We start from the raw sequence: 18,345 nt of genomic DNA on the forward strand, positions 1-18,345 counted from the left end.
CCAGCATTTGCCTGGTATGAAAATGGGAAACCAATGAAAACCGTCTTCATGGTTGCCAACAGTAGGGTTCGAACCTACTATCTCCCGAGTGCAAGCTGACATCTACGTGACCTAAACCGCGCAGCCGTTCGCTCGGTTCAGCGGTTTCATCCTGCTCGTGCTCCATCGACCAACAGGGTACTGAAGAATAAAAGACACACGCTATGAATTTCGCTATGTTCTGTTACAGAACCAACCAGGGTATCTCATATAAACCCGGACCGAACGCATGGTGTTTGTACTCTGCGCTACGGCAGCTGCAGTATGGGAGGCGCACGCATAGTTCTTGACCTTGCAAGGAGCCTGCACGTGTTCGACCTGGCAAGCATGAGTCGCCAGTCTGAATATCCGCTGTTAACATGGCGAGGCAGTTATCATTGCAACACCGTATTTTCATATGTAAACGCTCTGGTTTCATCTTAATGGTCGTGTGAACAGTCATAACTCTCGCTGTTGGTGTGTAGAAAATCCTAATGGTGTTTATGAAGTCCCTCATAATGGCAGGAATTTGGTGTTTGGTGTGCTGTTAGTGCAAGACGAATAATTGGGCCTATTTTTTCGAGATGACAGTAAATGCAGAGAGGTACCACGATGACATTTTGACGCCATTCTTCCATCAGTTAACGGAAGAAGAAAAGTCGTGTGGGTGGTTTCAACAAGATTCACTCCCTGCTCGTACAGCAGAAGATTCTCTTCTTACAATCTCGGAAGTATTCGCAGACAGAGTGATCAGTGCTGGTCTATTTCCCCCCTCATTCTCCAGATCTAACAGTGTGTGATTTTTACTTGTGGGGTGAACTGAAATAAAACGTATATCGAAACAAATCCTCACACATTAGAGGAATTGAAAGAAAACATAGGGAATGAAATCAAAAAGATTACAGTGGCAGAACTCACTCGCGTCATCCAGAATATGGTTACAAGATGCAATGCCTGTATAACCAAGGAAGGACGGCATTTTAGCATCTATTATAAGGTAAGATTTTATATACGACTGTATATACACTTAAAGCAGTGAGGCAGCGCGCGACATAAGTTAGGCTGAGGTAGCTGCCGTAGCGCAGAGTACGAACACCGTGCCTTTAGTCTATGAGAGAACCTGTAGACTGCTGTTCTGTGCTCATTACAGACAACATTAAGATTTTAAATGAATGGCCACGGCTATGTTTTACTTGTCGAAAGTAACTATGAAATAATAAGTCAATCGCTATTATTAAAATTAGTATTTTTTCAAGTTCAGTACGGGTAAAAATAAAAGGAACGCTGCTGGAACCGGCGCTGAACAAGGCAAAGCATTTTTTTTCTCATTTCCAGATTATTGCTGTAAAAATCAAGCTAGTCAAAGCAGATGCTAAATGCTGTAAGTGTAATATTCAGTTTTCAGTTAGTTAAACATGACGGTGAAAAGGCCCTGAAGACCCATTTTAAGAGCAAGAGGCATCAGAATTAGTCAAAAGCACAAACCAGCAGCCAGCTCGTTACCACATTATTCTGCCTAAAACTCATTCAGCAGAAGAAAATGACGTGACTGTCATGGAAGTTGCATAAATATAGCATTGTATTAGTCGTCACCACAGTTATAGAAGCATGGTTTGTGGCAGCAAATTAAGCTTTTTATCTGAAAATGTTCGCTGTGGCCGTACGAAGTGTGAAGCGATCGTGGAAAACTATATTGGGATCAAAATCAGTTGAAGATTGCCTCTTAGAACTCGGTGTTAATGACATTAGTACAATCCCGTTTTCAATTTCGTATGATGTTTCAAACAAAGGGAACAAAAATTATTTTCCAATTTCTGTGAGATATTGTAATTAGAATTATGGGATTCAAAACAAATTAATATATTCCAATGAAAACAACGATGAAGTTCCGAAGATATCACCAAAGAAGTAAAGAGAACGTTGATGGTCTGTGGTCTCAGTGTTTCTGACGTCGCCTAAGTGGTTATTGTCTAGATAATTCATCAGTAAATTCTGGAATTCACAATTCAGTGTTTCGGACATTGTCCGCTGAAAATATAAACACAGTATATCAAAAGCAAACTTAAACTGTCACATGATGTATAATACTGGTAGAAATGCAAGTAAAGCATTGCCGGATAACATTCATTTGATATTCAGAACTTCGTCTGAAGTATGCATTGTACTATTCATTAACACGCCCTTTGTACAGTAGTATGCACTATCACAAACGTTTTTGTGAAATTTAGACGCTACATATGATCTAGTGTTTTAAAAATAAGGTAGTTAAAAACAGTAAGCAAAGAAATAAAACTGTGAGAAATATATAGTGGTATTTAAAGTTTCTCGTAAAATGAGGGCAGTATTCTGCTGTATAATTTTTGTAAACATGAACAAATTTTGAAGGATTATAGGTACAGGCTGATGCATGGGACGTTTGAACTCTTGTATCCAGCTTGTTGTAATGGTTTATAAACCAGTCATCAGAGAACTAACAAAATGGTTTATCGAACATTGCATTAAAAGAATGATTTCTTTATTAAAATGTTATGACTTAGGATAATATTACGTTCGCCCGAATTACCCCATATTTTGAGCGCACACGTAGTGCTTTGACTCCGGTAATCATACTTCTATCCTGCCAATTTGCTCAATGGTTCACCCATTTTTAGTCGAAATATACTGTATTTTGAGTTTCTTTCGCACCTCTTCCACTTAAACACATGCAACCATCTCGAAAATATATTAAATATCTGCGTAAGTTTCACTCTACATCCGACCTGACATTCAGAGAGTTGTATCATCTGTTTCTATAGAGAGAACGGTACCATATGTAGGTATTTGCTACTTAATTCATGGCTGTATCAAATGCAGAATGAAACTTGTAGAATTAGTTATATAGGCCTATTTAATTTTTTATTTACCCTTCGCTGTCACAAGTGCATGGATATTTTGCTGTATCGATCATTGTAGCTTCGTGCTTTACTAAGATCTTATAGTAACTTCGGCAATGTAATTAAACATCATTCTTTCTGTGTTTAGGTCTGAAAAGTACCAGAGATATGGGATACGAGCGATGTCCTTGGATCCCGATATTTCTTTGGGTTGTCGTACATGTTGCAACTGCCCACCGTGAACACAAGGTAAGAGAATATAATTAAACATAGAAATTAGATCACCTTATAACATTTTAATAAGTGAATACATTGTTACGAATAAAATACTGATTTTTTGAAATAATTTAATCGAGGTGACTCAATAAGGGCAGACACAGACAATTAAAATTTTCAATGAATTACAACACATCACTAATTAGTGGCTATTTGCAAAAATGTATTGTCCTCACAGCAGGTACCCTGCTGGCAGTCTTTACCTGGTACGGCGATCCCTTGTAAACTTGAATGGTAGGTCTCGCTTCGCAACGCTCCACTGTCACGTCACACAGCAGTTCCATGCAGTTAGGTTCCAACACACGTCTGTTGACGCACGACTGAAGGTACACTTCGCTCGACTCCCAGACAAGAACAAGACAAGAGGGGACCACGAGCCTTAACTTCGCCAGTGCTAAAGTCAATAAATAAATAAATTAAATAAATAAATAAATAAATAAATAAATAAATAAATAAATAAATAAATAAATAAATAAATAAATAACCCGTACAATCAACTCACGTGACTGCTCCACACATTGAGCTCTTAGCTCACGATTCGTAACTGACTACTCACCAGAACACAACAACAACAACAACAACACAAATCAACTACCGCCCGTTCGCCACGAGCCCGCTTTTATATACAGTACCTGGTGATGAAGTTCTAGTACCGGTATGTTCGGGATGCGGCCAGAATATGAGCACTCTAATTTCACCTTCCAGAAAAGCCATGGAGACACCAGCTGAAAAGCACAATAGAAGCAAAAGCCGTCCCGTAACCTCAGCTCGGCCGCGAGCTCCCAACCATGGCTCATTCACCCCTACCAGGAAATACCGAGAGGGGCCTCAAGGGATCTGACAGTCGCATTACCATGAAACAATTTGCAGTATTAGGGTGGTAGATTGAATCAAGGTGTAGCAAAGATAATGCAGTGAGATCGCAGTTGGGCCCACACGAAACTAGCTCTATTTCGGTTTGTTCTCAGGCCGACGTTAGTGTACGGGAGTGAATGCTGGAAGGACTCAGGATATCTTATTCTTGGATGTAACGGACATATAAGTAGCGAGAATGATTGCTTATAGAAACAAGTGGGAAGAATGTCGTAGGAGTCTTCGGAACGATGAGATACTTGGCTTTTTACTATTTGCTTTACGTCGCACCGACACAGATTGGTCTTTTGGCGACGATGGGATAGAAAAGGCCTAGGAGTGGAAAGGAAGCGGTCGTGGCCTTAATTAAGATACAGTCCCAGCATGTTTCTGGTGTGAAAATGTGAAACCACGGAAAACCATCTTGAGTGCTGCCAACAGAAGGGTTCGAAGCCACTATCTCCCGAATTCAAGCTCACAGCTGCGCGGCCCTAACCGCACGGCCAACTCGCCCGGTAAAGAAGGAGATAGATTATGAAGCTGTACTTATAAATCAGCATCGGTGTTGGGGTCAGGCGAGTTGAATGGAGGAGGATAGGTTACCCAAGGGAATAATGGACTTGGCCATGGATGATAAGGGAGATAGAGGGACAGTATGTCAATGATGGTTAGACTGAGTTTTGATGTTTTAATGATAAGATGTTTGCAAGTAACCGTAAGTAAGGCCAAAGAGATATTTGCAACTTTTATTTGCTAGTTGCTTTACGTCGCACCGACACAGATAGGTCTTATGGCGACGATGGGACAGGAAAGGCCTAGGAATGGGAAGGATGCGGCCGTGGCTTTAATTAAGGTACAGCCCAAGCATTTTCCCGGTGGAAACCACGGAAAACCATCTTCAGGGCTGCCGGCAGTGGGATACGAACCCACTATCTCCCGGATGCGAGCTCATATTTACAAATAAAGGATTGTAGCGATGCTTAGTTAATTCCCAGAGGCTTGCAGACTGAAGGGCGTAGAAATAATGTTGCTTGTTTTTGGTATGCATTTTTTGAATAAATATTACATGTTAAATAATAGCAATGGAGAATGCAATGAATCCCCGAAAAAAATATCGAATGGCATGAATGGTAGAAACAAGATCATATCCGAAGTTGATAGACTTGCAATAGGGCAGCAAGAATAGTCCAATGAGCCGTTAGCTGAACTCCGATGTTGATTAATGATAGAGATGAGAGTTTCTAGAAGAGTATATCAAGTTGGTAAGCCCTATCGTAATTTAGTTATGTTCATGTTTCTGCAGCAACTACATAGTACAACTTGAACAATTATTCACCCTCGTTCCTTAATTGTAGCTGGCTTGAGAGAACAATTAGGTAAAAGGCTCTTATAGTGCAGAGTCGAGACTGCCGCGACTGTTGTTGTCTCATCTTGTCTACAACGTTCTCCCAGGCAGGACGGGACTTTGAACTGCTGCCTCAGTCCATACAAACCCTCAAAACGGAGAAGAACGAACCTCACTTATAAGAGAACTGTTTTGGTTGGACCAAGACAGATTGCAAAAAACTTGGGTGAATGGTCCATTCAAATATCGCAAATTTAATAGTAATGGACATTTTCCCCTAAATCCAACAGTAGAGTTCTAATTAATTGCTGAACAATAGCGGGGTGGCCTCGGAGCATTTACGTGATAACGACGTGATCGACCTTGCGTATGCAGGGTAGGTACACAGGCAGAAAAACGAAGAAGGAGTTGTGCTAGATAAACGAAATTCGAGAGGCGTGTTTGCACATCTGAAGGATGACACCTGTTCAAAATTTCGAGCTAGTCGACTACGAGTGGGGATAGTAGCTCCGCTGTGACTAGCAAAGCAAGTTTTCTTTAAATGCGTGCTGTACACTTCATGAGCGTTAGTCATCTTCTGGTGGATTGACGTTGTGAGGTAGGTGTGAATCAAACATGCCTTTAAGGAGGCGAGGAAGGAAGTATCAGTAGCTGACTGTGTTTGAACGAGGCTACTAGATGTTGCAGAAATACTTGGTAGGGATGTAGCCACAGTGCATTCGTGTTGGGAACAATAATTGCCACATGAAGGCAGTATCTCAAGAAGACCATGGCCCGGCCGCATATGAGCCACTACGGAGAAAGAAATATCGCCATCATCGCAGCATGGCTGTGGTGGATCGTACTTTATCTGCAGCAGCCAATATAGCTTGAGATGGCACCAGAGTGACAAAGCGAACTCTAACATATCGATTACTTGAGGGACAGCTGCGAGCCAGGCGTCCTGTAGCATTCATGCCACTAACTGAAATCACTGCGATCTGCAACTTCAGTGGTGTCAAGCTAAAGCTCATTGGAGGGAGGAGTGGAGATCTACTGTGTTCTTAGATGACAGCACTTTCTGTCTTGGTGCCAGTGATGGTCGTACGAAGGAGGCCAGGTAAGCTGTCTGCAGCGTCGACACACTGAACCTACACCAGGAGTTATGGTCTAGGGAGCGATTTCGTATGACAGCAGAAGCACTCTCATTGTTATCCCAAAAACTTTGACAGTGGTTTTGTACTGTACGTCAGACTGGTGATTGAACTGGTTGTGCTGCCATTCATTCGCAGTATTCAAGGGGATGTGTTCCAACAGGATAACGCTCGTCCTCATACTGTTGCTGTCTCCCATCGTACTCCAGTCCGGTTCCATGGCTAAATGGTTAGCGTGCTGGCCTTTGGTCACAGGGGTCCCGGGTTCGATTCCCGGCAGGGTCGGAAATTTTAAACATAATTGATTAATTCCGCTGGCCCGGGGGCTGAGTGTATGTGTCGTCTTCATCATCATTTCATCCTCATCACGACGTGCAGGTCGCCTACAGGCGTCAAATCAAAAGACCTGCACCTGGCGAGCCGAAGTCCTCGGACACATCCCGGCACTAAAAGCCATACGCTATTTCGTTTCATCGTACTCTAGAGTCTCGGCCTTCGTCTGTGGGATCACTAGAGTTTTCGCCTATTGAGCACGTATGAGACATTACGGGGCGATAAATCCAGCCTCATCCAATACCAGCATTAACGGTTGCCGATTTGACTTGATCAAGTGCAACAAGCGTGGAACTCTATCCCAGAAAGTGGCATACAAAACCTGTATGACACAATGTATGTATGTTTGAATCCTTGCATTCAGAATCGTGCCGGCGGAAGCAGTTATTAATGTACTACACCATGTCACATGTCTTCTCGCTCGTACTTGAACCTGTGACCTGGAAACTTTAACCAAATAAATGTTACCCAGACAATTGCCTAACCTAAATTGCATTCTTTTAAACGAATGTCTTCTTGGTGTTGATATTCCATTTTCCGCCAGTGTATACCGGTGTTTAGTTGATATGTACAGCTAACCTTATGAAAGGTAGGGACAAAATTAATGTCGGGGCCGATGACCTATATGTTAGGCCCCTTAAAACGACAAGAAAATTAATGTCTGCAGTTCGTAAAATATGCTTTTTTATGTGAATGGTATGTCCGAGCGAGAAGTTTGAAATAGACTGCGATGTTTGCAAGGTAGGTAGCAGCTTCATTTGCCCTGCCGCGTATACCATTCGCCGTCCCATGCTTCAGGCAGTACAATGTATGAAGCAATTCTAAGTACGTCACTGCACTGCAGCTGTATACATCACTTCACAGCGGCTTCAGGGCATACTCTGCATGCGTAATGTATAAGAGGCAATTCTAAGTACATAACTGCGCTGCAGCCGTACACATCACTTCACTATGGCTTCCGGACGTGAGTAGTAGGAAAAGGGTGGAGGTGAATCACCACGAGCAATGACCTTGATCTTGAATTTTGGCGCCGTTTTGAATTTGCGCGGAAAAGTGAGCAGCCAATAAACGCAGTCGGTTTTTTACTTTCTTTACGCCTGAAATGGACAGCCAACAAACAAGTCGAATTTTTGCGGGAAATGAGCGACCTATAAACGCAGTCGAAATTTTTAATTTTTACGCGCGAAATGGACAGTCAATAAACACAGTCAAATTTTTGAACTTTTGAATTTAGGCACGTAGTCCAATTTTTGAGGAAAAGGGAGTAGCCAATAAACGCAGTCGAATTTCTGTGAAAAGGTCATAACTTCTTGGTCTTCAATCGAGGCTAAAAGGGGCCATTTGACAATGTAAGAAATATCAAAACTACAAGAAACGAAGTTGGCAAGGCATATAAGAGAATCGGTGAGTCGTGAAAGGCCCTAACTGACATTTTTGGGTAAAAAGAGTTATACATTGGATAGTATATTTTCGAGGTAGGCGCATCGATTGGTGATGAAAGGAACTAGCTGCGGTAGCTGTGTATGGATGTAATGCATAACCTCTCCTTTAGAGATGGTGAAGAAAGGAACTAACTGCTGCATTTAGTTCTGTTCAGTTCCAAACGCTGCGCCAGCTGATGTGATAGTGGCTCCATGGTGCAGTGCTGAAGGTTGTGTGACAAAGGAAATACGATATCTATCTGCGCAGTTTGTATGTAGTAGAGTTTATTGTTTGTAAAATAGTATATTTCATGGTTTTCTGGAATTATTTAGCAAAACTATGGAGTTTGAAGAAGCACAAGATGAGCTAGATATTCTAGATAGAGGTAAGAAGCGGAAGAGAAGACCTGAAAAGTGGAAGTGTAATATTAGGAAAGAAAAGCTAGTGAAAGGGCAAGCCTACACTAGTTGTTAAGGTAAACATTGATGACAAAGAAAATCATTATTCCAATGTGTGAGTGCAAACTCCGGCAGTGTTATCTGAAGTTTACAGAAAATGATCATATTGTCATTCTCTCGAAATTTCATGATTTCAACAACAAAAGTGAACAAGACCTTCATCTACAACGGCTCATGGAAGCTTTTGACATTAAACGCCGTTCGATGATGCGGAACATTCAAACAAAACAAAACCAAGAAGAGCAAGCTTTAAGTTCTACGTACTGCATAACTCAAGAATTTTGCAGGAAAGCTTTTATAAACCTTCACTGTATATCACAGAAAAGGGTTTTCAGGTTAGGTTCTCTTTTAATCTCAGGCTCCCGACCAGAAGATGACAGGGGTTACAACAAGAAGACCCATGCAATTCCAGGAGATAACTGCAAATATATTTATGATCACATAAGTTCATTCCCTGTTACAACTTCACACTACGGAGGAAAAGAAGTCAAATATCTGCACTCTGAATTAAATGTGAAGACCATGTACAACCTCTTCAAAATGTCTCATCCTGGAACGACAGTTAAATATAGCTTTTATTTATCATACTTCAATGCCAATTTTAATTTAAAGTTTGGGAGAGCACAAATTGATGTGTGCAGCACGTGTGAAGAGCTACAAACTAAATTGAAATCACCTCTTCTGTCTGAATCAGTTAAACGTGTGGCACAGGGTGAACTGGACATTCACAAACGAAGAAGCCAGAAGTTTTACAAGGAGCTACAGAAGTGTAGAGAACTAGCTGCCAGGGATGACTCGGTGTGTGGACTAGTCTTCGGCTATATGCAGAACTTGTCTGCCCCATGCATCCCTGTGCTAGAAGTGTTTTACTCGAGACAGTTATAGGTGTTCGTTTTTTGTGTAACAAATCTGAAGGACAACAGTTCTGTTATTTACTTGTTCACCGAAGCAGATGCGAAGAAAGGTGCTAATGAAGTGTGTACGTTCTTGTACCATTATATTGAAAACTATGTTCCTGCCAGTCACAAAACGTTTCATCTATTCTCTGATGCATGCCCTGGACAAAACAGAAATCATACTGTCATTCGTTTCTGTTTAGGACTGACAGAATCTGGAAGGTTTGACGATATTGTTTATCGTTTTCCTGTCAGAGGGCATTCTTTCCTTGATTGTGATAGAACATTCGGCATGATGAAACGTGCTATAAAGAAACATGATAGAGTTTACATCCCTAAGGAGTATGTGGCCATAATAGCTAATATAAACAAACAGATCAACGCAGTAGTTATGGTGCAAGGAAATGAAATCCTTGACTTCAATCAATGGTGGCCAGCATTTTACAAAAAACAATGTATTTCCAATTAATCCTATTCCCGTGCTGTACCAAGAAACCAAAAGCAGTCCTTTACACCAACATCTTTTAAGCAGTTTGAATACTCAAGGAAAAACATTGGGACTATACGAGCTTACCCATTCATAAACAGCTGTGTGCACCATACATTCCAGCTAAACAACCAGGTGCACGTCCTGAGCCAGGAACTCTGTTCGGCAGCCTTTAACAGTGCTATATAAATGGGAACGTTCCTATTAAGAACAACAAGATTGTTGATCTTAAGAAACTGACTCATTACATTCCATCCGACGATGACATACAGACATTTTATGAAAGACTTCTGCAATGGCCTACCACAAATGCCTGTAACATTGATGATGATGATGATGATGATGATGATGATGATGATGATGATGATGTCTAATGTGTGTACAGTTGTGTTTCAGAAGTTGCAATTTATGAAATAAGTTGAAAAAATAACAATAACATAATATAACACGCCAATTTTTGTCATATAATCTCATTCAGAATTAAAAGGCACTAAGTACAATACATTCATGTCTAGTTTATAACTATTAAAATACACAATGGCGAATGTTACTTCTATTTTTTATACTCAGTGGTCGTTTCTGTACTACTTGGAAAAATAAAGTACATGAAATTTATAAAACTGTAATACTCAAACAGTTTTTTATCGATTTACCAGAAAGTACTAAATGCGTATTTAGTTCCTTTCACGACTCACCGATTCAAGAGTGAAATCTACATTTTAGTCTAAAGACGGACGTTTGGCAATGCTACATGGCTAAGTATTTTGAAATGGACGGAAGTCTTTTCAATCTAAGGTATCCTTGTTCAGTTATCCTATATAAAACGCAAATTTGACTTATGACAAAATGTATGTCGGCTGAGTGAAACCAATATTATATTGCAATTACATGTTATTTAAACGAAATCTGATTGATTAATCCAAGAATTAAACGTAGAAGTAAAGCCAAGCCATTTGACGTAAAATTTATCGCAGCGTTATTTTAGCATTTTTTCCACGAGGCAGTGCTTGGGATATTGCATTTTTCGAAGTTCTCCGACTTAAAATCCACCCTCGATGGGCTGACCGTTGAGATCACCTAGTAAGTAGGTTTTTGAAGTTTTACTTTTCTAATGCGAAATATCCCTGTGCTCCATTTTGGTGTGTAAACTTTGTTGAAGATGGACTTAAGTTTACTGATGTTTCACCTGTACGAAAGCGATGGAGTTGTGGATCGACTGTTTTGAGGGGACTAAGAATACGATCCAACTGTGGGATATTTTTCGTTACGAGCCGTGGTTTCGTGCCGATTGTTCTATGTTCGGTATCGTTGTAACGTGACACTAGAGTGTGCAGTAAATCGAGCCAGCGATACAATCCTCTGGCTGTAAATTCTCGCCACATGTTCGTTTTTAAATTTCGATTGAAACGTTCTACAACACTAGCTTTTAGATTACTGAAAGTAAAATAATGACATCCGCCCATTTTGTATGGATCCCTTCTCATTACAGCATCTACCAAAAGGAATACGTGGATAAACTTGCGAAGAAAGCTGAGCAACGTCATCAAACAGAGAACATCCCGCTACATCTCCCCGATTTAGTTCCACAAATAAAGCAACTGGCACGTGCATAGAGTAATCAATAATGGAAAGCATCAGAAAATACTCGAGGTCACCATTACTGGACAATGCAACCATATCCGCCAGCTAAACCATGATTTTCAAAATGAAATCAAAACAGAAGACAGATAACATCAATTATCAGAATGTGCTTCAGTCATGATAGCTTTCCAACTCCAGTACATTTCTTGGTCTTCAATCGAGGCTAAAAATGGCCATTTGACAATTTTAGAAATATCAAAGGTAGAAGGCATATAGGCCTTATTTCCACACACATCTATCTTCAAAGGACAGATATATTTACCTGGTAATAATTCAGTGTATCTGAGACACTCATCTTCAAATCTAATTTAATGTGTTCTAAACTGTATCTTTGTGTGCTTTTTTCCTTTGTCTGATCGTTATTTATTAACTTTGGTGTGATATTTCTTTTACAGGTAGAAGCTAATTTACTGTGTTGTGGTTTCCTTTTTCAGATTCTAGGGAAAAAAACATATCATGTACATATAAAGTTATACATTTAAAAAAATGTAGCTGTCTGTATAGTGTAAGCGCCAATTGCCAATAAATACATGAAAAAGCCTATGTGGATCAGAATTGTGACCACCTGCCATACAGCACTTGCTGTCCCATTTGGACGGGCCGCCCCTGATCTACGACCGGCTTGTCCATTACGTGGAATATGCTTAAGGGTAGAGCTTGAGGCAGGGAACATATCAGGAGTTGGAGTGAACAGTTAGCCCTACAGCGCAGTCCTTAGTAAATACAGCATGTCTGGGCAGTTGAGTAGCCTACCGCAGAACCTTTTTGCGCTCTGACTGCAAACTCTCAGTGAATAATGAACAGAGCTGGCTGCTAGCCACCAGACTGGGAGGGCTACAAGTCTGTGTAACTGGGATTGGTGTTGAAGTCAAATACATCAACTGGTTGTTCTTAAAACCATATGGTAAGAGAAAGCCTAAATGCATCCTCAGTCCTGGAAATTGCAAACACCTGCAATGCAGCCCTTCCTGTCCTATTTGGGCTAGCTAGGGGCTTTACGTCGCACCTTGTCCTATTTGGATCGGCTGCCCCTGACAATGTAGAATTACCTGTGATAGAAGATAGTATCTATAACGAAATGTATGGATCTTGGTCCAGAAATATCCACCCTACGGGCCGATACACCTTCAGATATTAGCTCGCCCATCTCCCGTCCCTGATGTCTCATTACCTGGTATAGTGTTACTTGAAGTCAAGTAACAACCCAGCCCGACCCAGAATGTGAACGGGATTGACACTCTTCTTAATACACAAACTTAATTATTGACAGTGATGTGACGAGCATAACAGGTAGCACAATGATAAACCTCGATGACGTGGAAATTGACAGCGAAGTTAGAGAAAACGATCAACAAAGAATTGGTAACGATTTGTAGCGCACCACAGTTTATAATAAGGGGTCCCATCAACTCACCATAAAAGGCATCTGCATCTCGTATTGCTGCTAGTAAATACATTACCACATTCGACACGTCCCATAGAACTCCCGAGATCCAGTGCCGAGTGGGAAGAGAGCGTTATAAAAACGTCTTGTAATATTCACTCTGCGAATCATAACACAAGAAGATATGTTTCTTATATCCTGTTAGTTGATGATGATGATGATGATGATGATGATGATGATGCTTGTGTTTTAAAGGGGCCTAACACCGAAGATCATCGGCCCCTTATCCTGTTAGTGCTTCTTCTGCATTTTATGACTTGCTTCATCTTGATCTATGCCACTGTAAATATTAATGGAGTGAAAAATGTCGCATCAGTCCTACGTGTAGATTTCTGAAAGCGTATGACATCGATATCTTGTTTGTCCAGAAAGTAAACGAAAATAATTTTAGTTGCTTGTACAATTATGTCCATAGCAGGGAATAGCGCCTGCGGAACAAGTATACTGTATAAGAAGGACTTTAACTTACAGATATCATCATTCTATTAATAACACCAGACTGATAAATATACAGTATGTACTTCGTACAGTATGAACTACGAACGGGTAAGGAATATACTTCTCACCCATGAAATGCTTCAACATAATTATACGTAGCAACCCTAAGGAAATTTATTTTAGACCAACGATTTCAACTGCGCGCTGCATCCACGGGATAAAACAGAGAATATTCAACTTCTGCGGCAGCTTAAAGACACACACATTCAGTGCAGCCGATGGAATCTGGCAGACATTCCATGGTGAGTATGTCGAATTTAACCTATTGTCGTGGAGATTCCAAATAGCGTACAGAACAAGCATGCATCTCAAATCCTCACGCACATCGACTGAACTCTTGTAAATTAGTGTCGGTAGCCTTCTATAATCGCCACAGTGTAGTATTTACTCTGAAAACTCAGCAAATAGACAAATGCTACAATGGCAATGGTGCATGAATATGAATAAGAATGCTTTCGACAACATAGACGATGATCAACTCTGTACCTGCCTATCAAACAGTACGAAGTCACAAACCCGTTTTAGTAATATCATGGACTGGTGGATCAAGGATCAGCGACAAGCAATGTATACAGGAATGAATTGATGAGCGAGGTATGGTCTCTGGTACAGATGTCTAACTGGTTGTTGAGATTGAGCGATATTTTCGCAAAGTCCTTACAGAAGAAGAAAGATTGGACTCAGACGTATATGTCATTCTATAGTATCTTGAAGAACATGTAAATGGTGACGACAGCCATCTCCTCGAGGCTTCTATCATTAAGGAAGAGAGAAATCAGTCCTTAGGTCAGACTGTATCAAACGAGAGTACAGGGATTGGTGATATTCTGTACAATTGGTTTAAACACGTCTGAAACTCTGTCGGAGACCATCTGACTAAAGATCTTACCAGTTGCGTTAGTAACGCGTTCACAGAAGCCATTGTTGTTATTTTCTCTAAAAGAAACCAAGTTTTCCTGTATAATTCATTACAAACCCATTGCCCTATAAAACATCTATGGCTACGGGCCAAATTGTTATCCAACAAAATCAAGCACATTCTTCTGCCTTTAACTGGGATTAGGCAAGCCTGCATCATTCCTGGGAAATATACAACGAATAATCTTCTGATGTAATTTTGCGTTACCCCCATCTGTGTTAACTCCCAAACTGTACTTGCTAGTATTGACCTCGATAAAAAATTTAATAGAATCGCACACAAGTATGTATGGAAGGTGTTAGGCTACGTCCGTTTTCCACATAATGTAACGTCCACCCTATAGCGACTATACCAGACGGCTTACTTTCGTGCTATGTTGAACGAGTTTCCGTATCGAAATCTCAGTCAAAACGTCCGTCCGAGAAGGATGTCTGCTATCAATGGCACTCTTTGAAATAGCGCAAGAAACCAGGTTCGCAGAATGAACAACATATATGCTGACTGGACTAACAGTCAACGGTGAACGTTTTACATTTTATGCATACGCTGATGACATAACCCTATTGATAACCAGTAAAGGCAAATACTCCAGTGCTTGATAACCTAGAATTATTCTTGAAAACAACAGGAGTGAAAGTCATTTACAAATCATCTTTACTGCTCTGAGTTCAGCGGAGAATATTCTTCAAACACGCAAGTATATCCTGTTACTAGATACAAAAGACCACGAGTAATCTTGAGATTAGACACAGAAAAACTATACAGACCAATTCATCTGCTCGACTGAATGCTTTGCGATTCTATCCGAAAGAAGACCATTCATGTTGGCTAGATTTTCTCCAAATAATCATGTTTGCTCTGTCAAAGCGATGGTACATTGCACAACTAATTAATCAGCCGCATGCAGTTATCTACTAGCGCACTGAAATGTCAATTGATATTTTACTGCGGAAAGGCTATCACTACAGAATTTGACGGGAACAACTTCTATCACCGAAAAAGAGTGGAGGTCTGCATGTTTTCGCAGATGAACAGTAATGCGGAGCGCTCTTCTTTAAACATATGGTTTGGGCTGGATATTCACATGATTATCATTCGTTAGTGCTCTGATGACACTTCGAAACACGTGAAATTTGAGAGAGTAACTTCCTGTTCCAAACTCTGGCAACAATCTACAGACCTCAAATTAATGATGGGGTATTTCAGTAAATCTAAAACTAGCCATTGGAATCTTTTGAAAGTCTGCAACTACTCGCCCGGGATACAATTAAAATATTCCAACAGAGGCTGGATAATCATCTGGAATATTATTTTAACAAGTGGATCCCAGCTGACTGGTGAATGTCATTTTCACACTTGCATTAACGAAATAATTACCACTGGAGAAAAAATTGAACGTCAGAATTGTTGTATTACGGACAGACACCCTGATCGAACTCATCACTTTATCCGGCAATGATACCATTGTATGGAGATGGGCCTTGAACGCCATTCCTCGTATAAGCGAATCAGCGACAACTCGCGTACTGTAAAATAGCCGGAGATCTTGACCTTCGAACTCACCGACATACAGCGCGATAAGCAAGAATGTCATATGGCTGTTGGCGCCATGCACTATAACTTACATGGATACAGGCATCCGAATTTGGTTACCCCTGACAGGTTTTCTGCATCACGTAAGGAAAGAACAGTGGAGTCTACTGAAGCAAAATACCTTGAAGTCCTTTTTCATAAATATTTAAAAATAAAACTCTCCTTTTGATAAATTATAGGTGTAGACAAAATGTATGTGTTGCGTTCAATTGGCTGACACAAAACGTTCATTTTCATGGCGTAACAAAATAAGAGTTTGAAAGTTATGAAAGGATATAATTTGAGAAGATTTGCAATAGAGGAAATATAACATGTAAGTTACGTTATTACCACCATAAACACATTAGAATCATTTTTTTTATTTCATGTGTCGTTTCATGGAATTTACTTTTTATGGAAAAATTTGAGTATAGCGAGACCATTATCACTATTAGATTAATTTACTACTATCATTCACTGAACAGAATTTACATATATTCTATAAAATCTGTTTTTCTTCTTGATGCTGTTTGATTGTAACAAAATTCATTGTTTAATAATAATACTAATATTTGTTCTCCTACTATCTTCTTCTCAAAACCTGGTGGGGTCATGGGTGCGATCTATGTCGCACACCCTCCAGACGCCATCCCTACGTGGAGTGATGTATTCACTATTATGTATTTTGGCGGTATATACCAGGTGGCTCCCGAACGCCGTACTTTCTACTTACAAATGTCCCGCATGCACAAATGATCAATGGGATATCTACCAACTAATTCTCACAAGGGCACTACTGCCAGCGGGCAGGTTACTTCAGAATATGAAGAGATAAGAACCAGCCTGTCGCTCGCAGCATGTTACTCAGCGCTACAGGTCTAATGCACCCCTTGCAATAGTAAACCTCGTTTTCCACCGCATATTTCTAGGCTGGTGTATGGTACAGCCGCGCTATATTTGTTGTCAGCATATCGGCAATGGCTAGTGTGTTCAGCAGCGACGAATACACAGACATTATTTTAATCTGGACAACCTGGTCGGAATACAGCCGAAGCTCCAAACAGACGCAGGCCTATTCTACACACGCATTTCGCCGAACAGTATTAGTTTTTGTTTTATACAAGCAACTCTATTATCGAGTGTAATGTCTACACGTGTATAAATTAATAACTTATTAAATTCCCTTTTCTGCATCTTTGGCGTGTTGGCCGTGCGGTTAGCGGCGCGCAGCACTCGGGAGATTGTGGGTTCAAATCCCATTGTCGGCAGCCCTGAATATGGTTTTCCGTGGTTTCCCATTTTCACACTCGGCAAATGCTAGGGCTGTACATTAATTAAGGCCACGGCCGCTTCCTTCCCAGTCCTAGCCCTTTCCTGTCCATCGTCGCCATAAGACCTATCTGTGTCGGTGCGATATAAAGCCAATAGCAAAAAAACTTCCTAAAGCCTTTCTAGATTTATCACTTTAAATTCCTTAAAGTCTTTCTAGAATTAGCACTTGAAAAGAGAAAGTTACTTTTTTCACGAAGTCTAGTATTACATTGTTATTTACTAGTACTATTTAACACTTTGAAATTGTGTAAATGACTTCAAACTGATAATGAATGTTTGTTGAAAATGAAGTAATCACTATTTTCACAGTTCAAAAAGTTTGATGCTAAATGCACTCATATCACCTGAATAGTCTTGATTCGGGAACTGGAGAATGCGGTTAGAACTCCGTCGATGTCGTGATGTCCACCATAGCACCACGTACCATCTCCCACGATGTACCACATTTAATCCCATGCTGTACCACGTCAATTCCCACGTTATATGAGGTGTCAGGTTGATATGAGGGGTAAACACTCGGTCAAGGTTTCTGGTGTCACTTAGTAAATTGTGCTGATACGAGAAAGTTCAATTGACTGTTTAAATTATGAGTGTCAAAATAACACGATTTGATAAAGTGAAAATTGTCATATCACTAGTAAACAGTACTTACAATCACAGTTCGAATCATAGTCTGTCTAGTATAGTTCAAAATAAGCACAGTTCAGAATAAACATAGCTTGATTAGCTAGAAATACACTTCGAAATAATTATGGTTTTGATTAAAATAAAAGCACTGTTCGAAGTAGTTATGTTTTTGAAGCCCAGTTCAAAATAAACACAGTTCGCAAAATTCTACCTGTATAA

At 40.3% G+C, this 18,345-nt stretch overlaps 1 protein-coding gene across 3 annotated transcripts in view; it reads left to right on the top strand.

Moving 5' to 3' along the window:
- LOC136864328 (uncharacterized) overlaps window positions 1-18,345 on the top strand; it is a 289,222-nt gene that overhangs the window by 205,499 nt on the left and 65,378 nt on the right. For all 3 annotated transcript variants that reach the window (XM_067141163.2, XM_067141162.2, XM_067141164.2), the window contains one exon: window positions 3,040-3,140. In XM_067141163.2, the coding sequence (XP_066997264.2) occupies window positions 3,060-3,140 (81 nt within the window). In that variant the 5' untranslated portion in view covers window positions 3,040-3,059. The remainder of the gene's footprint in view (window positions 1-3,039; window positions 3,141-18,345) is intronic.

Source organism: Anabrus simplex, chromosome 2 (assembly GCF_040414725.1).
Source record: "Anabrus simplex isolate iqAnaSimp1 chromosome 2, ASM4041472v1, whole genome shotgun sequence".
In the NCBI taxonomy this organism is placed as follows: Eukaryota; Metazoa; Arthropoda; class Insecta; order Orthoptera; family Tettigoniidae; genus Anabrus; species Anabrus simplex.